Source organism: Podarcis raffonei, chromosome 2, assembly GCF_027172205.1.
Source record: "Podarcis raffonei isolate rPodRaf1 chromosome 2, rPodRaf1.pri, whole genome shotgun sequence".
Classification (NCBI taxonomy): domain Eukaryota; kingdom Metazoa; phylum Chordata; class Lepidosauria; order Squamata; family Lacertidae; genus Podarcis; species Podarcis raffonei.
In genome coordinates, this window is record NC_070603.1 from 30,560,322 (window position 1) to 30,585,413 (window position 25,092).

General features: G+C 46.0%; 2 protein-coding genes across 2 annotated transcripts in view; one reads left to right on the plus strand and one right to left on the minus strand.

Moving 5' to 3' along the window:
* Nucleotides 1-25,092, plus strand: part of TBC1D16 (TBC1 domain family member 16) — a 139,689-nt gene that overhangs the window by 19,987 nt on the left and 94,610 nt on the right. The window lies entirely within an intron of this gene.
* Nucleotides 2,558-24,728, minus strand: GAA (alpha glucosidase). The gene is made up of 20 exons (XM_053375533.1): nucleotides 24,616-24,728; nucleotides 23,003-23,597; nucleotides 22,263-22,408; nucleotides 19,467-19,632; nucleotides 17,983-18,079; nucleotides 16,491-16,610; nucleotides 14,250-14,368; nucleotides 13,967-14,098; nucleotides 12,362-12,472; nucleotides 11,773-11,886; nucleotides 11,557-11,641; nucleotides 10,713-10,830; nucleotides 9,766-9,899; nucleotides 8,999-9,150; nucleotides 7,024-7,172; nucleotides 6,641-6,782; nucleotides 5,510-5,608; nucleotides 5,089-5,253; nucleotides 4,816-4,968; nucleotides 2,558-3,632 (listed from the first exon to the last, which is right to left on the minus strand). Exons 2-20 carry the CDS (start codon nucleotides 23,528-23,530, stop codon nucleotides 3,573-3,575), a joined length of 2,790 nt encoding a protein of 929 aa, XP_053231508.1. The 5' UTR covers nucleotides 23,531-23,597; nucleotides 24,616-24,728; the 3' UTR covers nucleotides 2,558-3,572.

The window sequence follows — 25,092 nt, forward strand, 5'->3', positions numbered from 1 at the left end:
TATTTTATTTTTATTGTTGGAAACAAAAAGTACATGGGCTGTTCTGGAGCATTTGCAGTTTGCATTTCAACTGGCTCTAAAGAGAGAGGAGGAAAAGGAGACTAGAGATGAAATTCATGCTTCAGGGAGAGCTTGATTCTCTGCTTATAGGAGGAGCCAGGCTCAACCTCCAGTTAAAAGATCTTGGATAGAAAGGTTGGGAAAATTTGGTTCTCTTCCTCCCCATTTAATCTTCACAACAACCCTGAGAGACTGACTGGCCCAAGAACACCCAGTGAGCTTTCATGGCTGAGCAGAGCTTTTGAACCTTGGTCTCCCAGGTCCTAGTCCAATACTCCAACCACAATAGTACAGTGGTTCTTTTTAAGATGCCACAAAATGCTGGTTTTTCTGCAGTACAGACACTGGAAAAGGTTGAGACCTTGGAGACCTGCTTTGGGCTTAGTGGAACAAAAAGCTTTTTGATTCAGTAAAAGGCAGTTACATGAGCTCATGAGCCTTGGCTTTGAAGAGGTAAAATAAAAGAGGCAGAATAATCCCACTGTGCTTTATTATAACCCTCTTGTGACAGGTACAGATCATGCATGGGGAAATTTTTATTTTGGTTGGTGGCAATTGTCCTAGACAACACGGAAGGGAAGAATCCCTGCCAACATACCTGCAAACCGAGTCAGTCAGAAGCTCCACCTAGCTTGGAGAGGAAGGGAGGGTCAAGCCATTGAAAAATCCACGATTGCAGAAGAAAGGAAAAGGAACGAGTGGGCGTCTCCAAAGCCAGCACTTAGCTAGAGAGACAGTGACAACCAGAAGAGCTACCTTTCCAATTTGCAAAAATCTGGACTTGAAGACAGTCCAGGGAAATTATAGACAATAGTTTGTTTTTAAAGAGGGATGGTATCTGGTACATTGGGGGTGTGGGCAACCTGCAGCTCTCTGCCTAATTTCATGGGGGTGGCAAGAACTAAAAAACACAGAGAGGAGAGTTAGCAGAAAGGGAACGTGGTGCTCACCCCCACCAACAAAAAGGTTACCCACACTCACAGAATTTCCATCCTGGAAATCTTAACTTCGATTCAAGATGTATAGTGATTACGGAGAGGAACCTCTGTCAGTGCTTCTCATATTCTAGGGTTGAATCCTGGTATTAAAAACAGATTTGGCTTCATCAGGTAATGGTTAGAATATTCCACAGGGATCTGTGCTTATAGCACAGTAAAAAGTTTACTTCAAGTCATTTGAGGAAGGTTTTAGTAGATCATCTCTCCCTTTCCGTACAACGGTCCTCAGGCAATTGTTGTCTGCAGCCTTGCCTTAAAAATGGTCTTGGATATCAGAGACCCACAAGTATTTCAAGTACTCCAGGACAGTATTGCAGTAGTACAAAGCAGGGCCTGCAGTAAACTGTTGCAATGCATTCTCCCTCCAGTGCAGGATTCTAAACAGCCACTCCCTTCAAGCAGGTCAGTCCACTCCTTCCCTCTTTTCAGCTTTATATTTAGTGGCTCTTGAGCATGTTCAGCCTTAAAACTGGGCAGGTTTGGTGGATTTTGACGCTTTAGGGCCCCCCTTTTTTGTTTTTGTTTTTTTGCTTATCTTTAGCACAGTGGTATCTCCCCTTCTGTATCTCCGTAGACCCTTTGGGCTACATCTTTGATAACACTTGCCAGCTGTGTTTAACATTTAGAAGGAGCAATAGCAATGAACAGTCTTCTGTACTTACATATTTAGAATGCATAGATTTGTGGGGTTTGCAAGGAATGACCTGACTCTGTGGATCACATCCATTACCCTTCCTTAACAGACCTATTTATATATATTTTGAGGAAGATAGTTCTTTGGAAGTTCTTCTGAATTTAATTATGCAGTATTTGTTTGGAGATACTCAGAAAATCTCTCAAACTTCTATGTGTGCGTACACACACAGACACACACACGGAACAGGGTCTCAATGTACTTTTAACCAACTAACGTAGTTCTGTGTGCCTTAGTCCTTTTGTTCAATCTTCAATCTTCTCTTATTTTTTTAAAGAAATGAGTAATTGTTAGGGATTTATCTATAGGGCATGCATGGGGTACGGAGTGGCTGGAGCAACCCAGCAACATACTGTTGTTACATTTTTTATTCTATCTTGAATCAACCTTTAATATAATCACGGCATCCTGCATTACATGGAATGTTGTTTACTATTTGCTCTTGTGTCTGTGCCTTATGCTGGGCGACAGCAGCACCATATCCTCAAACTGCAGCAGTTTTTGGCAACCACCACCAGGATATCATCATTATCGTTAACCATTTGGGTGCTGGTAAAGCAATCTTGATGGCAACAAGAGAACAATCTGAATGCACCTGCTAAAGAGCCAGTTGGATGCCTGGCCTGTTCGGAGCTTTGAGAGGAAAGGTAAATGCGACAAACAAGGAAGCAGCAAATAGGAAGGAGAGATGGGAAAGATCTATGAGTAGTAGGGAGTGTTGCTTTGTGATCACCCACCTTTTATCAAAGGCCAACCTTTTAAAAATTTTCTGCCACCAGCGAAATAGATCCAACACAAATGAGGGTAAAGCACAAGATTTAAGAAAAAATATTTATTGAGAAGACAGACTTCTAAGAGGCAGGGAAAAAAATTCATTTCAGGCTTCAAATGCAAACAGACTCTCTGTATTCCCTGAGATCCTGTTGCAGCTGCCTTTCCCCCAAAAGGAGGGGGTTTTTTGTTCATAAGAGCTGCTCTTTCAGCAAGCAAGCAGCTTTTCCAGCTTTCCTGTGGATGCACCACTACAAAAATAGAGCTGCATTTTAGTGCAATAAAATGAGGTCTTGTGCATAGAGAAACCCTTGCTCTGCCCAAAACAGGAGGGCAGGGGGACATGATTTGGAATGACTAACTCAATTGCCATGCTGTTTTCCCCTGAAAGATTCTGCTCCCCAGGCCAGGAAAGTTTCCCTTCCACTGCCCTTAGTCCTGGATCACTACAGCCAATGGGAAGCTACCAATTGATTCAAGGGGAGCTGAGCTTGGTAGCCAATGAAGTGGGTGTTTGCAATGGCTTCTGTCTGCTTCTGTACCTGCTTGAGCAAATTTGCTCCATCTGGTCGTACCATTAAGGTGAGCTTCATCACAACAAAGCAGCATCTGTCTTCCCATGAACATTCTTTTTTCTCGGGGGGGGGGGTGAGATATGAAAATTGCAGCCATGTGTCTTGAACTTCATCAGCATCCAAAAAGCAAAACCAAAGCCATCAAATATCTGTCTAAAATTAAGAATACAGAAAGTCCCTGAAGACTCATGACTACTCCCCTTCCAACAGATACTGAGCAACCTGTGACCCTCTAGATCTCTTGGACTACAGCTTCCATCATCCTTGACACCAGAAGGGTCACAGGCTCCCCTTCCCTTCCCTGCAGTGCCAGAGGAAAACAGGAAACAGTTCTTGCTGCTGAAAAGACACTTTCTGACAAATCACCAAAACATTCCAGTGTCGCGTACAGACAGAATAAGGTGCATTGTTATCGTTGGTTTTTCGTTCTTCTGTTGTGGTGCAGAGAAACTGGCGAGAGCTTTTCTTCTTTGCTCAGGACCAGGTGATGAGAAATGGCTCTCCCATCAGCAGGTGGAGTGGGATGGTAAGGATCTGAGGAAGCGACAAGGTAGAGTTAGTGACTTCATCCTGGAATCAAAATGAAGGACAAAGCAGTCCAAGCTCAGGTGATGGCTGATTCATGCTAATCTCCACTGAGACCTTGTGGGGCCATGGGCAATCTCACAAAGCAGATGGGAAGTTCTGCTGTCCCTTTGTGCTTGGGCTTCCATGGCACACATGGTTCAAATGTGGCTGCTGCCCCATGTGGACACACCAGTTCATGCGACAGGCACCTCTAGACTGACAGCCTGTTGGCAGCCCTACAAGCTCCTGCAGGCAAGTACCCTGGATGGAATTCAGTGCAGCAGTAAGTGGGGTATGCATGCATGGAATGAGGTCCACTTGCACAGCAATACTCTCCCCCTCCATGCCCACCTGTTCTGGAGGGTTGGGAGAAAACAAGAGCAGATTTAGGGAGGGTGGAGAATGGAGAGGAAGGAAATATCACTGCATGAGTGGACCTCATCAGTTGAATCCCACCCAGAGAAGCTGCCATGCTTCTAAACCAAATCAACAATTGTCTTCTGAGTTAGAAAGTCATGTATGGTCTACACTGCAGCCATCCTAATTATTTCTGAGAATATTCTGTTTCCAAGTTGTAGCTGGATATATAAAGTAAAAACAAAACAAAAGCAAAAGAGCATTTACCCCCAAGTATATTGAGAATGATGTTGTGTTCCCTTGATTTGCGTTTTAATAGCATTTACAACATTCAGAATGTTTGAGGAAGTTTCTAGATGGGTTTTGGGGAGCGGAAGAGAGGAACTGAAATACTGGGGCAAGTATTGGGAATCATGGGAGAAACACAGGGAACTCAGGGTAGCCATGTTGTCCAATGCCCAGTTTATACTGTTGTTGCTTTATGGTATTTGTTTTGATTTATACATTTTGTATTTTGCTTTGTACTGGCCCAGCAACTTCAGATTCAAGGGCAGAAACAGAAATCTAATAGGTAACTAATTCCCTGAACACTGCAAGCCCTGCTCAAATCAATTTGGCACTTTCAAATCTTTACTAACATACTTTTTAAAAGCGGACTACAGTATATTCCATTGCTGAAATAGCTCATGCTGTCTCCCACAAAATGTCCTACACCTTGCGGCCGTGTATAACCTTTCTGCAATCAATGCAAGCAGAAAGAGGCATCAGCCTCCACTCACAGAGAAGTCCTTACCTTGGTGTCGGTGCGGTAGGAGAAGTCTGGGATGGGGACCCCATTTGCCAGGACACGCTGAGGAGGGCTGGGGACACCGAGAACTGCCACCTCTTTCAACAGCAGCCCATCTATTTGGCTATTGAGCTGCACAATCTCATTGACCAGCATGCCCTGTAGCCATTGGGGAGAGAGGGAGGAGAATGACATGATACCACCACAAAACAGGTGCAGCCAAATGAAATCCCAGGCATTAGGAACAAAAGGAGCAACCTGTTTCTCCCAGAAACTCACATCTCTTGCCAGAAAGACAATCTGTGTGTAATCGCCCTTCTCAAAGGTCTGCAGTCCATCGCCATCATCCCAGAATAGGTCACCTCTTGCTACCCCTTCCAGGGTCAAAGCCACCACTAGGGACATCCCCTTTTTGCGGGACTCTGTAGTGGTGAAGGCAGGTTCCTGGGGAGAGAGGCAGTGGAGGAAGGTGATAACCAGAACATTAAAGCCCTGAAATATAGCTCACCCCCCCCAAGCAATATTATAAAAATATCCCTGCACCCCACTAATCATGCACACAAGAACACCCCGCCAAGTGAATCCTATGGCAGTACTTGGCTTAGTAGTTCTGTGTTGTTGTTGTTTTTGACAAAGGCACTGGGTGGATTCAAAGACATAGGATGTCCAGGCAAGGTTGAAAGTGGTGGAATTAACTCACCTGCAAGGGTAAGATGTGACCTGCTCGTACATGGACATTGATAGTGTCAAGTGGAGCCGATAGGAGAACCCATTGTCCCTTGCTGTGTATGGCAGATCCCTGAAAAGCCAGATACAGGACCCATCATTAAGCAGGCATTTGAAATCCTGTGCATGGTGTGTAAAGGCACAAAATGCACAAAGGCTGAGACATCATGGATCACACACAGCTTGGCTGGTATCATGGCTCCCCGACCTTTGAATGCTCCTTCCATTTTGCTGGTGTGCAGAAAAGGTTACACACACACACACACACACACACTGCCCTAAGAGCTGATGAGCTACCAAGCCTCTCTTTACTGCAGCTTAGCCAGCATTTGGATTGAGAATAAATACGGCAGCCCACTTCTGCATTGTCTAAAGGTAAATTTTCATCCACTCAGGATGATGATTCAGGCTACTGTCGCTTTAAGACAAGATTAGTCACTTGACAGTTTCAAGTCAAGCAAAATCTGAAATGTGACAAGTATTTGATCATTACAACCCACAGCGCCCAAAACAAGTATTTCTGGAGCCCAGGAATGTGGCCAAGCCTGAAGGGCAAGTCATCTGCCAGACACGTTGCAGAAAGATATCAGAAACCACAGCTTCTATAGAGTGGGCACAATAATGTTATGAAGGTGCAAGGTCAATGATGGCCACCTAGGTGAACTCAATTCTGTGAATGTCTAATCAAGACATATGCTTCAGATACAGCTTGGACATCATGGGGAAGGCTCCATTTACTGAAGCTGAAAGGACCTGGAGCAGGGAACTATCAACCTTCTCTGCCCACTGTGCTCCCAATTCCAGTGAAACATCACAGGCACTTGTGATCTTTCACATTAATTATAATAATAGTTTTATTATTTATACCCTGCCCATCTGGCTGGGTTGCCCCAGCCACTCTGGGCAGCTTCCAACACATATAAAAAAACATAATAAAACATCAGAATTAAAAAAACTCCCAAAAGAGGCCTGACTTCAGATGTCTTCTAAAAGTTGTATAGTTCTTTCATCTCCTTGGCATCTGATGGGAGGGCATTCCACAGGGATAACAACAACAACAATAGTAATAATGGCGGCACTAGCCAGAGGAAGCAGCAACACTCACCGCCAAAAGGTTGTACCATGTGCCCGAAGGGAAGTAGCCGCTGACATGACTCTTCCCTGCCTCCAACACAGGAGTGATGAGAACCCCTGCTCCCCACATGAGCTGTCGGTCGATGTCCCATGTATTGGGGTCTTCTGGGAACCTGCAGAGAAGAGATTCACCCCCATACCACTCTGTATTATAGGGAATCAACAAACTTGATTTGATCAAGAAGCAAATTCCTCTGCCTCCAGCTCATAAACATTCTCTTTCATTTTCTCTCTCTCTCTCTCTCTCTGGCTCCTCCCTCCCCCCCCACCCCCGTGGGTCAAATGGCTGCAAGGCCACAGATTCCCCACTGCACCTGACCCTTTCACTGCCAGCACAGCAGTCCGCTGACTCACTCCAGATAAAGGGGTCGGGCAACCGTCTCCCCTGTGGAGTGGGCCTTGTGAAAGAGGGTGTAGAGGTAAGGCAGCAAGGAGTAGCGAAGCAAGAAGGCTTTTCTCATGGCTTCTTGGGCCTCTTGGCTGAAGACATATGGTTCCTGGGGCTGCAAGATAGAGGGAGAAAACATATTAGAAGCATCATGCCCCAAAGACTCCTGCAGAAAGAGGCATTTCCCAGGTTGCCAAGATCAGATTCAGAAAACATCTTTTCCCCCACATGTACCCTCCCCGATACCCAAACATCCTTTTCACCAGGAAGTTCAACACCTGCTGTGGGACACGTTGACACTCTTAACACAGTGTTTCCCAGATTTGGTTCTCCAGCTGTTTTCGGGCTACAACTCCCATCATCTCTAGCTAGCAAAACCAGTGGCCAGGGATGATGGGAACTGGAAGTCCGAAAACAGCTGGAGACCCAAGTTTGGGAAACACTGCCTAACACGAGTAGAGTTGATGAGAGCTGAAATAAAAAGAGTAACCCTGAAGCCAAGGGTAGCTAACGCGGTGCCCTCTAAATGTTGTTGGGCTCCAACGCCCATCAGCCCCTGCTAGCATGGCCAACAGACACAGAGAGGTGGGATTTGGAGTCCAGAAACATCTGGAGAGCACCACGTTGCCGGCTCTTGTTTTAAGGCATGATCCCATAGGGCCCGTTGTGCCAGTAACAGAGCACATAAGACTGGGCACTTGTACCAACCGCAATCTGTGACACTACATCGACAGTAACAGTCAGTTCTAACTGTTATGCTGCTGCTGCTGCAAGCAGACCCGAAGATCCTTTACTACAAGGACCCCCATGGCCACTTTTGGTGCAACAGCGGCACGCAGAGCCAGAGCTCTGTAGCAAGCAGAGAGGGCAGAGGTCACTGCATGGGATGGAGTTACTTGCCACTGAGATGTGCAGCATCTTGAGGGCCACTGTGAAATCTACCGAACCAGAAAGTGAAAACAAATCCATGCAATTATTGCATGGATGGAGAAAACGGGCGGCGGGGGGGGGGATACTATTAAACCACGGTTAAGGCTGCAACCCTACATGCACTTACAAGGAAGAAAAAACAGCATGGAACACATTAGAACTTACTCCCGAGTAAGCATTGCCTTGAAAATTGACTCACTTCATGAGGTCCAGTTAATGATTTACAAGACTATAAAAAGAACAACTAAAAGAGTTGTGCAAGCTGTGAATCTAACCATATAGAGACCTCCAGTTCCTTGCAGTTGCATAGCAGCGCCAAGACTACTGGGGTGATTCACCAGCTCAGTATTATACGGCCTTGTTTTTCAAGTTAAGTTGCCCTAACCTTTTCCTGGGGCTCCACACCTAATAGTGTTCTTTGCCACATTGCCACATTGCTTTTAAAACATTATCCGGCCAATTCCTTTATTACTTCTATGCCTGTGGCTATGACCACATCACTGCACACTCTTAAATGAACTTAGAGCACAGGACACTTCTAAATGAAGTGCATTTAGGTTTTGACTCTTACTTCCTGCTCAGTATTGGAGGGGGCGGGAAATGGAGCCTTTGTCTGCTTTCTTCCAACAGCATGAAGCTGAATGTTATTTCACTGTTGCTTCACAAAAATGATTATCAGAACTTTTGGGGGGCAAGCTTCACAGGATGGGCTGTAGTGAGCAGAAGCCGATTCCAAAGATTAAACTAACTGGAAGTATTTGGGGGAGAAGGGGTGAGTTGTTCAACAAGCTACCTCTATGCTTGGTTCATGACACCAGAGACCAATCCAGATACAATGGTCCACCAGCCCCTTCTCCTGGACCACTGAGCGATGCTCCTCTCTCCCAGAGACACACACCTTCCATTTGAACTCTCTAAAACGTTTAATCCCAGCCATGCTCCCCACCACCACCCCACACACAGCGTAAATATGTTACAAAGAGGGGGAAAGGCTTATCCACCGTCGCTTACCTTGTTTCTACGGTCGTTGTGGTTTCGCATGAAGGGGTAGAAGGCGCCCAGTTGGGTCCAGCGCACACAAAGCTCTTCTGACGTGTCACCCACAAAGCCACAGGTGTCCGCGCCAACCAATGGCACACCATAGAAGTTAAAGAGCAGCACCGCTGAAGGCAAGACAAGGAAAATACATGGAAAGACCTCTTCAGTGGCAGGCTCTGGGTGCAGGCACGATTCTGCAGTGGTCTGTGGGGTTTTTTGTCTTTGTATGTGTGTGATTATTACATAGAATTCATCCCTGCTAGGGAATTCGGGACGCGGGTGGTGCTGCTAGGACTTGCTGAGGACAGAGCCTAGGACTTGCTGATCAGAAGGTCGGCGGTTCGAATCCCGGTGATGGGGTGAGCTCCCATTGCTCGGTCCCAGCTCCTGCCAACCTAGCAGTTCAAAAGCACGTCAAAGTGCAAGTAGATAAATAGGTACAGCTCCGGCGGGAAGGTAAACAGCGTTTCCGTGCGCCAGAAGCGGCTTAGTCATACTGGCCTCATGACCCGGAAGCTGTACACTAGCTCCCTTGGCCAATAAAGCGAGATGAGTGCCGCAACCCCAGAGTCGGCCACGACTGGACCTAATAGGGGTCCCTTTACCTTTACCTTTAGGGAATTTGCATCTCTAAGTCCAGGAACTTTCCTCTCTCATGGAGATCTGAAAGAACTCCAAAGCAGCATCTTTAAAAGCAGAACATGGCAAGTTCCCGGGACTGACTCCCCAAACATATTTACCTGGTATGGTATAGTATAAATGGTCCCAGGTGCTCATGACATCCCCAGTCCAGTGACCAGCATAGTGACCATGACCGGCAAAGGTGGAACGAGAGATGATGAATGGGCGCTTCCCTCGCACTTTCACCAAAGCGCTGAGAACAGAAGGGAGGGGAAGTTGTGGGCAATGTCAGAAACTGACCCCTGTCCATCCAGAGCTTTGATCTTTCAATAATAATAATAAATTAATTTTTGTACCCCGCCCATCTGACTGGGTTGCCCCAGGCACTCTGGGCGGCTTCCAATACATATAAAAACATAGCATCAAACATTGAAAACTTCCCTATACAGGGCTGCCTTCAGATTTCTTCTAAAAGTTGTGTAGTTCTTTATCTCCTTGACATCTGACGGGAGGGCGTTCCACAGGGAGGGTGCCACTACCGAGAAGGCCCTCTGCCTGGTTCCCTGTAACCTCACTTCTCGCAGTGAGAGAACCACCAGAAGGCCCTCAGCGTTGGACCTCAGTGTCCGGGTTGAACAATGGGTGTGGAGACGTTCCTTCAGGTATATTGGGTCAAGGCTGTTTAGGGCTTTAAAGGTCAGCACCAACACTTTGAACTGTGCTCGGAAATGTACCGGGAGCCAATGCAAGTCTTTCGGGACCTGTGTTACGTGGTCCCGGTGGCCGCTCTCAGTCACCAGTCTGGCAGCTGCATTCTGAATTGTAGTTTCAGAGTCACCTTCAAAGGTAGCCCCACGCAGAGCACATTGCAGTAGTCCAAGCACTGGTGGAAGTGCTGATTTACTGCATCCCATGAGAAGATTCTCAGGCAGAAGTTCAAACTCAAGGCGCTTGGCTCCAGCTTATCACCAGCAACAGGCCCTTGAATACCAAGATGAGACTCTGCATCCAAGAGGCATACCACCTTTTGGGCAGGGTCCCCGAGGACTCTGCATGTCCTACTCACTCGTGTGACGCGATGGCTTCGGTCAACCCATACAGATTGTGCAGGTTGTAATGGGAGGACAGGTATTGCCTGCTGGAGGCACAGAGCGTTCGAGTCTTCAAGGATCCTCCTAGCACACCTATGTGGGGAACAGGGGCAGGCAAGGCAGAACGTGTGAGCAAAAAGGCCACCACCCAGGAGCTAGAAGGCAAGTACAGCATTCTTGAGCACTCTTGGTCTCAGGGATCTTAGGATCACTAGTGCCCAACTAGGAGCTCCTGCAGGCCGAAGGAAAAAGGCAACACTTCTCAATACTTACAAGTCTCTTGAGCTTCACAGGGAGCTGCTGTGGTTATAGGACTAACCACAGAGAGGTCAATTGGGAGCGACTGCTAGGACTCCTGCTTCAGGATCTGAACCAGGCTAAACAAGGATGAACTTGTTGCTATTCGGTGCTCCTCCTGCACACCAGCCCTGCACTAACTGGCGTTCTGTGACTTGTGATTCCTTGACTGCTTTCATATAGTGCAGTGTGTGTAAATCATGGGTAGAGAACCTTAGGCCCTCCAGATGTTGCTGGACCAACTCCTACTATCCTTAACCACTAGTCTTGTTTTGCCCGGGGCCATAAGAACCTCCCCATCCCTGGTGTACGTCATGATTTTGTTAAATAGCTAATCCAGTGCTGCACAGTGCAGTGACCTTAACTGAAGGCCATGCTGTCATGAATATTCCCAAGTAATCATATTTGGAGATTCCTCTCCCCAACAGGGTTATTGATTTATCTTCTATTCCCAGATTCTCCAGTCCCACCCATCATTTACTAGCAAAGCCCCATCTTTGTAACCTTCTCTCTCTCTCTCACCTGGCACATAAGGGGGCTTCTCAAACTTGTTGCTGGGACAGTCTTCCAAGGAACCTTCCACAAAATTTGATGGCTCATTCATGTCCTAGAATGGGGGGTGGAAAGGAGAAGAATCTTGTTTCTCCATCAGTGTAGAAGCAAAGGGATTTTGAGGACTTTGCACCTCCTCCGTTCAATGAACACGACAACACCAAAGTACTGGCCTAAGAAACTCACAATCCACATGCCATCAAAGGGCACCTGGTCATGGAAATCCTTGACCATGTCATGCCACCACTGCTGAGTCTCTGGGTTGGTGAAGTCAGGGAAGGCGGTGGGGCCAGGCCAGACCTGGAAGGTAAAAGGTCACAGGCGTCAAAAGCCATTGGGAAACCCTTGTGTGTCACAATGCTATGCTTACTTGCATCCTTGGAGCACTACTTGTGGCCCAGTTCTCCTGGAACCCCTTAAAATATGGAACTAGAGGAAGGCCAATGAAGTAAGAAGGCACAGCAAAACCTGTGTAAGAGCAGAATCCTCTGTGGTTTCTAGGGGAATGGTGACCGCAAGTGTACAATCGCAGCCATATAGCGTGCTGAGAATGCAATATTACAGGGCTTCGCTTTGCAATGCTACCAAAATGGAAGTCAGAGCCCTATGAACAAAGGAAGACATCGTCCATCCTATTGCCTCTCCTTGACCCATCCAGCTCAAGTATAATTAGAATATGAATCATGAGCTCTGATTTCACTCAAAAACATGTGCCACTCAGAGCAGGCATTCTTTCATGGTCTGCCAAAGCTCAGGGCTTGGGCCCAGGACTCACCTCTCCAATCAGAGGTTGCCCTGTTGTATTTAAGATGAAGACCCCCCGCTTCAGGCCTTCGTCATAAGGCTTGTAACTCCCAGTGGGGCTGGAACTGCTGATACCTGCATCCTAAAAAGAGAACACAGTGAGACGCAGGCTAGGACATGAAAATGCAAGAAAGCATGGAATTCCATGACTTTTGAAAAGTTAGCAGGCCGATACACAGTATCTCTTGAAATGAAGTCTATCATTTCATAACTACTTCCATTTTCTAGGTCAGACCAGCAAGTCTGGAATCTCACACCTCATGTCTCAAAAGAGTTAGGTCATATGTACCAGGGGATTTCTCAACATATAAATCTACAGATTTAAGAAAGAGAAGTCCTAGCAACTTGCTGCTTGCTTGTTGCATCTCAGAAAGCAGCCCAGACCAACAGCAGTAGCCTTAAACCAGGAGTGGAAAATAAATAACAATAACAATAATAATATTTATACTCTGCACATCTGGCTGGGTTTCCCCAGCCACTCTGAGCGGTTCCCAACAGAATATTAAAAGCACAATACAATATCAAACATTTAAAACTTCCCTCATCCCTGACCACTAAATGGTGTTGGGAGTTCAAAAATATATGGAAAAATGCAGGTTTCCAAGCTCCAGCTTAAATATTGTACCTAGGCTTAGAATCATTCAAGTTGTTTCTTACTGTAGGCCAGGAAAGTAGCCTCTAGATTGTGTGGACTGGTGGCCAATTGTCAGGGACGATTGGTGAGTCCCAGATCACTTGGGTTGTGACAGGTTAGTTACTCCTACTCTAGAGCAGTTATCTTCAACCTTTTCAGATCCAGGACCCACTCTTAACCAGAACATGCACTGGGGGACCCATTATTTAATGTTTTACCATATATTTGTATGGTGCTTGTGCTGCTGTCATGAACCACCTCAGATCAGTCTGCAACCTGGCCATAGGTCCCGACAGACCAGCTGACAATCTACGATGTGGAGAAAAGGCCTTTGTGAAGTTCCCCATTGGTGGAAGAGCTCAGGCTTCATTTGTTGTTTAGTCGTTTAGTCGTGTCCGACTCTTCGTGACCCCATGGACCAGAGCACGCCAGGCACTCCTGTCTTCCACTGCCTCCCGCAGTTTGGTCAAACTCATGTTAGTAGCTTCGAGAACACTGTCCAACCATCTCGTCCTCTGTTGTCCCCTTCTCTTTGTGCCCTCAAACTTTCCCAGCATCGGAGTCTTTTCCAGGGAGTCTTCTCTTCTCATGAGGTGGCCAAAGTATTGGAGCCTCAGCTTCAGAATCAGCTTCAGCTCCTTCCAGTGAGCACTCAGGGCTGATTTCCTTCAGAATGGATAGGTTTGATCTTCTTGCAGTCCAGGGGACTCTCAAGAGTCTCCTCCAGCACCTCCTTCATGGATCACTGCCTTGTCGTGGTGAAGGGGCTTGAATAACTCAGAGAAGCTATGAGCTATGCCCTGCAGGGCCTCCCAAGACAGAGAGGTCATAGTGGAGAGTTTTGACCAAACGAGATCCACCTGGAGTAGGAACCGGCAAGCCACTCCAGTATCCCTGCCAAGAAAACTCCATGGACAAAGACAACAGACTTCATTAACTTACCACAATCATGACGTACCTCCGGCCATCACGATGGAAGTCGTTCACCATATCTGGCATATCCCCGAAGCCATCCTTGTTGAAAGTGAAATCTCTCCTAGCATCTGCATAATCCAGGTCGTTCCACTGCACATCCTGTGAAGTCCACAGATGGTGGCATTAGTGAGCATACAGGCGGTTTCTCTGATGCTCCGGCCCTGTTGTTCCCCACTGCTCAGTTACTATGGCTCTACAGGCACATGAGGGAGAAGCTGTGTCCTGGAGAGGACTCTGGGAAGCCACGTACCAGGGGGAATCGTGCCGCTGTCATGTTCTTCACCACTTCCCGGGTGACATCCGTAGATGAGTATCCCCAGCGACAGAGGTGGAATCCCAGGGCCCAGTAGGGGGGCATGAATGGATACCCTGAGGGAAAAAGGAATAGGTGGGGGGGCGGAGAGAAGGGGAAAAGACACTGAGAGGCCTCCAACAACCAATAGCATCTCACAAATGCACCATGCAAGTAAACTTTCAACGAAACAACCTCCAAGATTTGAAGAACTGAACTTCTTCCTCATCCAAATGTTCTTTGGGAAATGGGTAAAAAATCTAGTGTAAATATGTCTCCTTTAAAGACCGCCTCTTTTCTGTTGCAGCTAAGGCCAGGATTAGGAGCAAGGGGTCAGTCCCCATTCCAAATACTCATGGAAAGATTTTGATGGTTATGTTTATTGCATTGTAATAAATACAAATACAGTGGAACCTCGGGTTACAAACACCTCGGGTTGTGAACATTTCAGCTTACAGACTCCGCTAACCCGGAAGTAGTATCTCAGGTTAAGAGGTTTACCTCAGGGTGAGAACAGAAATTGCATGCCGGCAGTGGGAGGCCCCATTAGCTAAAGTGGGACCTCAGGTTAAGAACGGTTTCAGGTTAAGAACGGACCTCCGGAACGAATTAAGTTCATAACCAGAGGTACCACTGTAGGGACTAATCAGAGCGGCCAGCAGAATTCCTTCAGGGGGCAAAGAGGATTAAGGCAGCAGAGCTGGGCATCTCAAGCATAATAGTCCAGGGCTGCCTTATGTATTTTTCAGTGCATGAAGTACATCCATGTGGGAAAAGGGAAGCCCATGTACAGATGATTATTATTTTTATTTAATAAATTTATATACTGCCCTATACCCGCAAGTCTCAGGGCAGTTCACATGGGATGGTGGCAATGCTGGTATCATCACCATCACTGCTCCTTCATTTGCATGGTGCCTTGCCACACACAAAAACTGTGCTCAAAGAGGCTTGGAAGAAGGGCAACAGCAAAACAGTACAAAATCAACCATCAGAATTACAATTTCACAATAACAGCAATAATGAAACACCAATGTAATAACAACCATAATGGCATACAACAAAATAACATCTCGGTACTATAACTATAGCAACGTTGCACCTCCTAGCAGTAACAAAAAACAACAGGGGGGTTTAAACAAGCTCTACCTCTCTTTTAGAGGGACGCAGGTGGCACTGTAGGTTAAACCACAGAGCCTAGGACTTGCCGATCAGAAGGTCGGCGGTTTGAATCCCCGCGACAGGGTGAGCTCCCGGTCCCTGCTCCTGCTAACCTAGCAGTTTGAAAGCACGAAGTGCAAGTAGATAAAGAAGTACCACTCCGGTGGGAAGGTAAACGGCATTTCCGTGCGCTGCTCTGGTTCACCAGAAGCGGCTTAGTCATGCTGGCCACATGACCCGGAAGCTGTACGCAGGCTCCCTTGGCCAATAAAGCGAGATGAGCACCACAACCCCAGAGTCAGCCATGACTGAACCTAATGGTCGGGGTCCCTTTACCTTTTTTTACCTCTCTTTTAAATCAGAACCAGTGAAAGCAGTGAAGGTCCTGTGTGAGTGCCTGGAGGTGGTTGGAGGATGGATGGCGGCTAACAGATTGAGGTTGAATCCTGACAAGACAGAAGTACTGTTCTGGAGGGTAACTGTGCCCCTGAAGGACCAGGTGTGCAGCCTGGGAGTCATTTTGGACTCTCAGCAGCCCATGGAGGTGCAGGTCAATTCTGTGTCCAGGGCAGCTGTTTACCAGCTCCATCTAGTATGCAGGCTGAGACCCTATCTGCCCGCAGACTGTTTCACTAGAGTGGTGCATGCTCTAGTTATCTCCCGCTTGGACTACTGCAACACGCTCTATGTGGGGCTACCTTTGAAGGTGACCCGGAAACTGCAACTAATCCAGAATGCGGCAGCTAGACTGGTGACTGGGGTTGCCCCTTTTAATAACTTTCTAGCACCAACAGTGCACTACCTGAAGTTCAAAATAAAGAGGAGTGCCTATACAGAGAAAGGACAGGCTTGAATTATTGCAGCCCTGGCACTGGATGCTGGTCAGTGCCATTAAGGACAAAGCTGGAAGTTGCTCATAGCAATTCACAGGACCCACAACAGACCAGAGTGGTATTTTTGATGGGAGCAGTTTTGGAAGAGAAGGCACTTTGTCAAGTTATTAGCTAGCTTCTCATAAGAAAGAAAGCAAGTGCCTACCAATGACATCCATGTACTGCCGCACAACACTCTTTGGGTCTGCACCCAGGAAGACGTAGAAATCTAGGATACCACCAGTTGTTCTCCATGTTAGGGCTGGACTGGGCTGCAGGATCACATCTGAAAGGCAGAAAGAGGCATGGAAATGGTGGCCGAAGACCAAAGGCACATCCTGAAAACAGATTCCAAAATCTCGTTCCAGTAAGGTTGATCCAGTGAACTAGTGGTAATAAGCAGGGAGGGACCAGAGTCAGACCGAAAATAAAATAAATTGGCTTTATCTAAACTGAAGCACATAAATGATGAAAATTTACAAATTCAGCAACCACTGAAAAATCAGAATAAAAATAAATAAATTTATAAATGGTAAATGATATTAGACTGGGGAATAAAATTAATTAAATAAAGCATGTATGTAAACCCTAAATTGCACCCTCCTAAAACTTTTACCAGTCTAATTTAGTTAATTTAGGTTACTAAATTCATAGCCTTATAGCAGTTTAATCTAAAGTGTAGTGGGGGGTGATGACCTTCACCATGCATGCAGATTTGCCCCCCAAATGGGGTTCAGGAGCACTTCCCGATTTGGAGCCCAGATACACTGTCACGATTTTACCTTCAGGTTTACAGACAACCATCACCTTGCATCAGCAGCTAAATCCCTCACCTCTCCAGCCTGATGTGCATTTTTGCCTGTAAATATGCTGACAGCATCAGCTTGCTGTTACCCACTCACTACACCACCTGATCTGATCAGGACAGATGCACAATATTACATATAGATTCATCTTACATATAGATTTGTCTTAAAGGGAAAGGCTTACAACGTATTAGTCAGGCTGCGATCCTTAACACATCCTGAACAGTGGAGCTTCCCTGAGAGTAAGTTCCATGGAATACAATAGAATTTGCCTCTGAAAGAATGTGGGTGGTGCTGTGGGTTAAACCACAGAGCCTAGGGCTTTCCAATCAGAAGGTTGGTGGTTCAAATCCCCGCGATGGGGTGAGCTCCTGTTGCTCGGTCCCTGCTCCTGCCAACCTAGCAGTTCGAAAGCACAAAGTGCAAATAGATAAAGAGGTACTACTCCGGCGGGAAGGTAAACGGCATTTCTGTGCACTGCTCTAGTTCTCCAGAAGCGGCTTAGTCATGCTGGCCACATGACCCGGAAGCTGTACACCGGCTCCCTTGGCCAATAAAGTGAGATGAGCGCCGCAACCCCAGAGTTGTCCACAACTGGACCTAATGGTAAGGGGTCTCTTTACCTTTACCTTTTACACATGCTGAGGATTGCACTGATGGGTAAGAAACTAAACTGCCACAGCTCCAAAAAAGAAAAAAAAGAAAAGAAAGTCCCAAAGCATTATAGAATGCTTGAAAAAATGACTATTAAATATATAGTATCCTGCATTTTAAATAAACAAGATGTAGGGCCCTTTGTAGAGGTAGATAGATATAAAGGAACAGAGAACACACTCTAAAGAGATACCTTACCCATAGCATTGCTGTTTAGCAAAAAGACTCCATGGGCCAAGCCGCCGTCTTCCATTGCCAGGTAGAAGGGGTGTGAGCCATACAGATTGACAGAGGGCTGAAAATGCAGAAACAGTGCATAGTCCACATTACACTACACAGCTAAGCCAGGTGTCAGGGACTGGACTGAAGGGGACAAGATGGAGGAGGAATGGTGGAGATCACTCCCCCCCACCCCCCGTTCTCCTGAAGCTTCCAGAGAAGAGGAAGGCAGTACAGTAGTACCTCGGGTTAAGAACTTAATTCATTCTGGAGGTCCATTCTTAACCTGAAAGTGTTCTTAACCTGATGCACCACTTTAGCTAATGGGGCCTCCTGCTGCCGACGCGCCACTGGTGCACGATTTCTGTTCTCATCCTGAAGCAAAGTTCTTAACCCGAGGTACAATTTCTGGGTTAGCGGAGTCTGTAACCTGAAGCGTCTGTAACCTGAGGTACCACTGTATTGAATTACAGCAGTGGTTTGAGGATGGTGACAGCTCAGAGACATGTGAACAGACGAGTTGGGAGATGTTGGGAGAAGAGAAGAGAAGAGAAGAGAAGAGAAGAGGGAGACTGAGACAGAGCAGACAGCTGACACGTTATCATTGGAGAGTATTTCTGACCCCCCTTCTCCCAGAACCTGGCGATCGTTGATATACAAGAGCAAAAGACTCAGAGACAATTAGCCTCTGTCGGCCACCATAAGAGGAAGTGCTGTTACTAGCAAGGGAAGGGGAAGGAGCTCAGCTGGAGCAACGCCATTAACGGGAGACAAACTGCATTCCTTGTCTCTCGCTGTGATGATTGAATACACTCACTAGTAAGAACTATTCTTTGTTTTCTCTGTTTCTCGCTGCCACTGGGGGAGGGAAAGAATTCCCCGAAGCTTGACACCAGGTTTAGTTAGTAGAACAGTGCAATGATGGATCTACGCTGTGGACAATAGCAGAATACTTCAGAACCTCACTGCCAGACTAGGTCAAATGATCCTTCCTGCACAAAGCATATCAGAAGTCAATGAGAGGATAAGGCATTCCTCAGGCAAATGGTCCTAGCAATGCATATGATGTTGTGCACGCCCACAACTACATACACACTACTAACTTATAACCTGCTGAAGAATTCTGGGTACTGAAGTCAGGTGAGGCATTGATAATTCTCTGCTGGAAATCCCAAGCTCCTTTCCTAGAACTACTTCTCTGGGAAGAAGGAAAGGACAGGTTTAACTGGATTCAAAAGCAGAAGGGACAAAGGTGAACTGCAACAAAAAATTGTAGCGTAGAGTGCTCCTGTTGGGGGTTCCAGCCAAGCCATTTCCCATGCTTCTCCCCTCTGTCCTCTGGATACACAGCGCAGTGTGGCCTCTGAGCATGCCCAATCTGTATTGGGCTGTTGCTGCTTTTTGAGAGGCAGACTTCTAAAGTTTTTTCACCCCACCCCTTCCTGAAACTCCCCATGACTTACTGTGGGCGTTATGTCCCGATTCCATAAGGTAACCCTGGTCCAACTGACATTCAGGATGAGCGAGGTCTGGTGCTCACCCAGCCCAGAGATGAAGCGCGATGGCAGGGAAGTGGAGATCTGCAGGAACTGGTCTGCGTAGAAGAGGGGAGCCACGGTGGTATTGATTCTATTTGGGGGAGAAAGTGGACAATCCCACTAAGCAGACTGCAATGAATTTGCCTTTTCTAGATCTCTGTTCCACTAACCACTCCCAAAGCCTACACCCACCCACACAACTTCCAGTGGATTTGTTGACCACATGGCCAGGGCACATGAGCACTGTGTAGCTCAGTTGGCTATAGGAGGCTATTGGTTGTCTGAATTCACTGTGAGAACAAGGAGAAAGAAGCCCCTGAACCAGACATTAGGAACACAAGGATCTGCCTTATACAAGTCCACCTAACTCAGTGTTTTCTGCCTGGCTGGCAGAGCCTCTCCTCCATTTCAGGCAGAGATGTCTCCAAGCCCTACCTGGAGATGCTGGGGATTTCACCAGGGACCTCCTGTCTGGAACACAGATGCTTTACCACCGAGTCCAGCCAAAAAGTGTTAGAATTCCTGCTCCGTGACTGCAGTCATGGGATTGCTGTCTTTCACATGACGGTGTATGTTTTGACTACACAGAGTAGGAAGTGACGGAGACAGGATGTTTGTGTTACTGTGTTCTGTGAAGTGGGACTATTGTCCTTTGTTCTTTTTCTCTTTGCTGTCTGATACTAGAGAGAGAGGGAGCCATGTTGCAGTGCTCCGTGTGTGTTTATATGTAAATAAAGTAGATTAGCCAAAATGCTGAGTTGCTGAGGTCTATTACGCAAGCTACGAAGACTCTGCGATCCCTAAGTGTGCCTAAGTGTCTATTGGCATCGGTCGCTGTGATGTTCAGGCTGAAGAAAGCTTTTGAAGCTCCCGAACGATCGACCAGGAGGGAGAGAACATGCCAGTCGGGCATGTGTCTCTGCCAAGGTCCTACTCGAGTGTAGGTCAAACTCCTGGCAATTCCACTTTAGCATTTCTCTGGTTCCCGCTGCCCTAGCACACCTGTGAATAATGTCACTACATACCCTGAATGCAGAAAAGGACCTTTCAAGCTCTGTCTCACCAGAAAAGCAGAAGGTCAAAAAGAGGAAGTGCTTTAGCCCAGAGTTATAAATACTACAAAGAGCTCTAACCACTGGAGGCTGCTTCTCATAACAGTATTTGCTTAAGGTGCACACTTAAAAGAGGCTACATTTTCAGATATCAAGTTATGTGCAAATGACTCCAATTCATGTCTGGAAAAACACACATCAGTCAGGCACACACATCAGAGAGTTGGTAATGTCTGAAGTGCTACCTTAGGTAGATTCTTGGGTATAAACCCTGGATTGCTCGTATGTAGAATGGCAAATGGCCCTGGGGGCAGCCTGTCAGTGGAAGCCTTCTGCTTGTGCATCAGGGTGAGCCCCCTCCCCCTGTGTGACCCCTGAAATTGGGGGTCGAGTATAATCATAATACTATTATGTATATAGTACATTAACTGATTTACCCCATGAAATAATATGTACATTATCCTATATATTAAACATAATACATATTATGTTTAATTATGCATTCATAATTTACCCCATGAATATTCTTAAATATACTAGTAACTATAATTTTACATAATACATAACTGTTTATTGAGCATAATATTATACACCATACGACTATTAAATATGTATTATTAACCTATATATCTGATTTTAAAACGTTATATCTATCTCATGCATTATTATTTTTAAAATATTTTTATCAATAATTTATTTACAACATAGTCCACAACAACTCATACATACAAACAACACCACCATTGACAATTTAATTATCAAAATTAAACTCCTATCCCCTTACATAAAGAAAACAAACATAAAAATAAAAGACTTCTTTTATCCTGTGAATGGCCTCCTTATTTACTTCTGGTATATTGTTTCTTTTATATGTGACTATTACAATTTTTCCTAGTTATGACTTAAAAAACTGCAAAGTCTCCTGTAGAAATTAATCAAAACAAATCCAGGTATATATTTTGGGGCACTGTTTGGTTAAAGTATGCTCTGCATTTCCCCCATTCTTTTTGAAATTCTTGTCTGGGTTGTAAACACTCATGGATCTCCACCAATCACTACCCTCCATAATCTTACATTCAGCCATTACCTGAAACATTTCTTGTCAACATGGAAGTGCATTTTATACCCGGTTATTTATTAATCTGGCATATCATGTGAGAACCATCAACCCCTGTATATAAGGCCCCCCTCCCTAGTAATCAGGTCCATAACTTGAGGTTGCATCACTTTTCCCAAGGCCTCTGGTTGTTAGGTCAGGACCATCCTACTCTCCATCACCACTTTCTCACCTTTTCCAAGGCCTCTGGTTAACGGGTTAGTTCCGCTCGTGCCCTCGCTCATAGCATAACTGGTTTTCCTGTCGGCTGGTATTTTTTATTTCTCTTTCCCTTCAGATGACACTATGTGGTGGGGAGAGGAGGGATCGTTCTGTCTGGCAAGCTGGAATGCTTGTACAGATGGAACGACTGAAAGAGCATGATGATGAATTCTATCCCTGGAATATATTAGCTACAACATGGGTCTCAGACAGGTCAACTGCCTTCATCCCCACATGCTCTCATTCCTCTGTTATTTTCATATAGCTTTTCAGGCTCTGTTTGACTGATGCTCTTGACAGCAAGCAGACAGAAGGAGAACATTTGGGTAAAGAAAATCAGGAGTAACTTACAGAACCTGCCCACTGGATTTTCGGACAACAACAAGGCCAAAGGGATCATCAGAGAACTGTACCGAGTACAGTGTTGAGGACACCCGGTTGCTCGTTTTTGGGGTCTCTAAAGGGACTTCATAGCGCTTGTTAACTGGATCCTTAAGCTGTGTTGGAGAAGACAATAGAAAAAGGATTATAGGGTTGACTTAAGCCATATGAAGCCTATGTAGAGTTTCTTGCATCACAAATAGAGATGCTGCAAATTGGAGAGGTCTAGCCAGGCTGTCAGCAACTTAGCATCTATAGTGAAATTACTTGAGAGAAGTAGGGAGTGGGAAAAGATCATTCATGAATTTTGGGGTGGGCATGTCCTGGTCAGAGTATGAGTCAAAGGAACCAGGTGTTTTTCATGAAACAACTCATCCCTCCACCCCCAATTCAATTAGCAAAATATTTGACTTTATATACAGTACCGATTTATTACATCCCTCAGCCACTGATTTGATCCAAGTAGCAAAACACCCCAATTTTCACCTGATTTTGATCATTGTATATTCTCCTGGAGCACTATAGGCCCACTTGGTTTTTGATGTTGTTTTGAAATATTACACTGAGATTTTTGTGCTGTTTGGGCGTGTGTGTTTTTAATTACATCTTATTGCATGTATAATATGCAATTTGCAAGTCGCTCTGCGAAGATCTTATTTTCTTGATGAGCAGTATACAAATGAAATGAAATAGGCACAGTCCCTACTCACCGTGAAGTGAAGCCTACCCTCCGTCTCAAAGATCACATCCAGCTGCAAGGTCATTATGTCGTCCGGCATGAAAGTGGGCACACTGCGGGTCAAGCGGGCAGTGTAGCCACTTTCAGTGGTGGTCAGGTTTGCTAGCTTGTAACTGGGGTAGCTAGGAGGGAAGAAGCACCACGGCTGCAAAATAGCAGGGCCCTTGGGCAAAACAGGGACATAACAACAGCCCCGGGCCTGGCATTCTTCTTGAGAGAGCAGCTTCTCTGGAGCACAGTCAAAGCGGCTGTCTGGAGGAATGTTGCACTGTGGCTGCGCGATGAACCCTCTGGAGAATTCTGGTCGTTCTATGGGTTTCCGTTTCACGTCCCTGCATTTCTTATGATCTCTGCAGGCACTCGCTGCTTCTGGAGCAGCTCCAGGGCTCAAGTTATCATGGAGCCCAGAAACACCAAGTATAACAGTTGCAGCTGTGATGCCAGAAGCCCACAGAATCATGCAGAGACCCTTCCACTTAGGCTTCTCCGTCAGTGGCATAGTAGACTTTCAGGAGACAGGCAGGTGTACCCTCCTCAGCCGGCATAGGATTGGTTAAGGCATCCACCTGCGGGAGAACATGCAAGACAAGGAACTTAAGACTTTCTGCAGGCTGCATTGCCCAAGAGTCCTATTGTGTAGTCAAAAGTTCGCAGTCTGCTTCTTGGCATTCATTAGTTTTATCTGACTTAAGTACCCAGCAAGTCAGTTCTATACAATAGCCAGAGTGCATTCCTGCCTACCCCCCCACCCCGTTCTGCCTAATGCTGCCTCCAGAAAACTCAATGGGCCCCCAGACACCCCTTTGAGGGTTCACTAGACTGCTCACATTGATGGATTAGGGTTAAAATGGAGCATTCATTCATGGGTGTAACATAGCTGTCAACTTTCCCCTTTTCTTGCGAGGAATCCTATTCGGAATAAGGGAATTTCCCTTTTAAAAAGTTGACAGCTATGGGGTGTAGCGGGGGGGGGGCAGGGGCCAGAAGCCTCCCATCAATCAATAAAAATCCATAGAAATCTGAGGTCCTGCTCCACCCCACCCCAAAAATCCTGGCTACGCCCATGCATTAATTCCAGTTTGGTGGACTCCAGTCTGCCTGTGATTAAGTATAAGTCCTATGCTCCCTTCTTTTTTTCTCTGGAGAAAATGGGGTACAATTCTATATGGGAACTATCACAGTCCCAAATACTACCTGTTTTCTGGCAAGATTCTGTGCCTAAGAGCTCTGCAGCAGGCAGAAAAACAGAAGGTGTGGCTTTTAATAGCACATACAGTACAGTACTGCTATTATACAGTGAGAGGAGGCACGTTTTCCCTGTTTTTTTGAGCAGTTAAAAGGCACGGGAACCCTGCAAATAACCTAAAAAATGGTGACATTACGTATTTAATAAAATACCAACTTCGGAATTTTTCTCGTGAGTCAACACCGCTAACTTTGCTTTTTGTGTAATAAAAATTACAGTACCCTTGAAAATCTCACAGTGCTTGATCTCCGAATAAGATTCTTCAACTTACTCTACCAGGCTTGCAGAACGGGGTGGGGGACACCCAAATATATTTCCCCCTGCAAAACTTCACTCACCGCCGGCTCAGAAACGCCGTCAGCCAACCACATACAGTACTCGGGTCCAACAAGAATATTCCGGGTGGGTGGGGGAAATCACAACAGTCACGTGAACCGTTGATCAGGTGACTTCCCTCTAGTTTGTCTTTCGGATTTTCTTGAAGCAAGCTCCGTAGACTAAAGTGGGGGAAGAGTCTGTTGTTGTTACTTGAGGCATCATATAGCGTCATGGGAAAAGATTCCCCTGGATTCAAAATACTTTTCTCAGGGAAAATATGGATTCGGATTTGTACCCGAATTTACCAAACTCTGTAGAACTTCAACCTCGAACACGCACACATAGCCACCACCCTGGGGAACAAAATTAAGCGAGAAAAATCTGATAGGAAATGATCGAGGCCGCTCCTAAACTTTGAGATTCATTCTAGAGATTCATTTAGTCAGAAGGTGCGTGTCCTGAAGAGGGAACATGTTACGCTCTTTTGGAGTAATAAT

What these genes read in the sequence shown, in the direction of transcription:
- GAA (XM_053375533.1), bottom strand. Translation starts at nt 23,530, where the DNA reads ATGCCACTGACGGAGAAGCCTAAGTGGAAGGGTCTCTGCATGATTCTG. An exon ending in GCTAAACAGCAATGCTATGG is followed by an intron (nt 16,611 to 17,982) that starts GTAAGGTATCTC and finishes TCTGCCTTTCAG; the next exon opens with ATGTGATCCTGCAGCCCAGT. An exon ending in GGCAACCTCTGATTGGAGAG is followed by an intron (nt 11,887 to 12,361) that starts GTGAGTCCTGGG and finishes TTTACCTTCCAG; the next exon opens with GTCTGGCCTGGCCCCACCGC.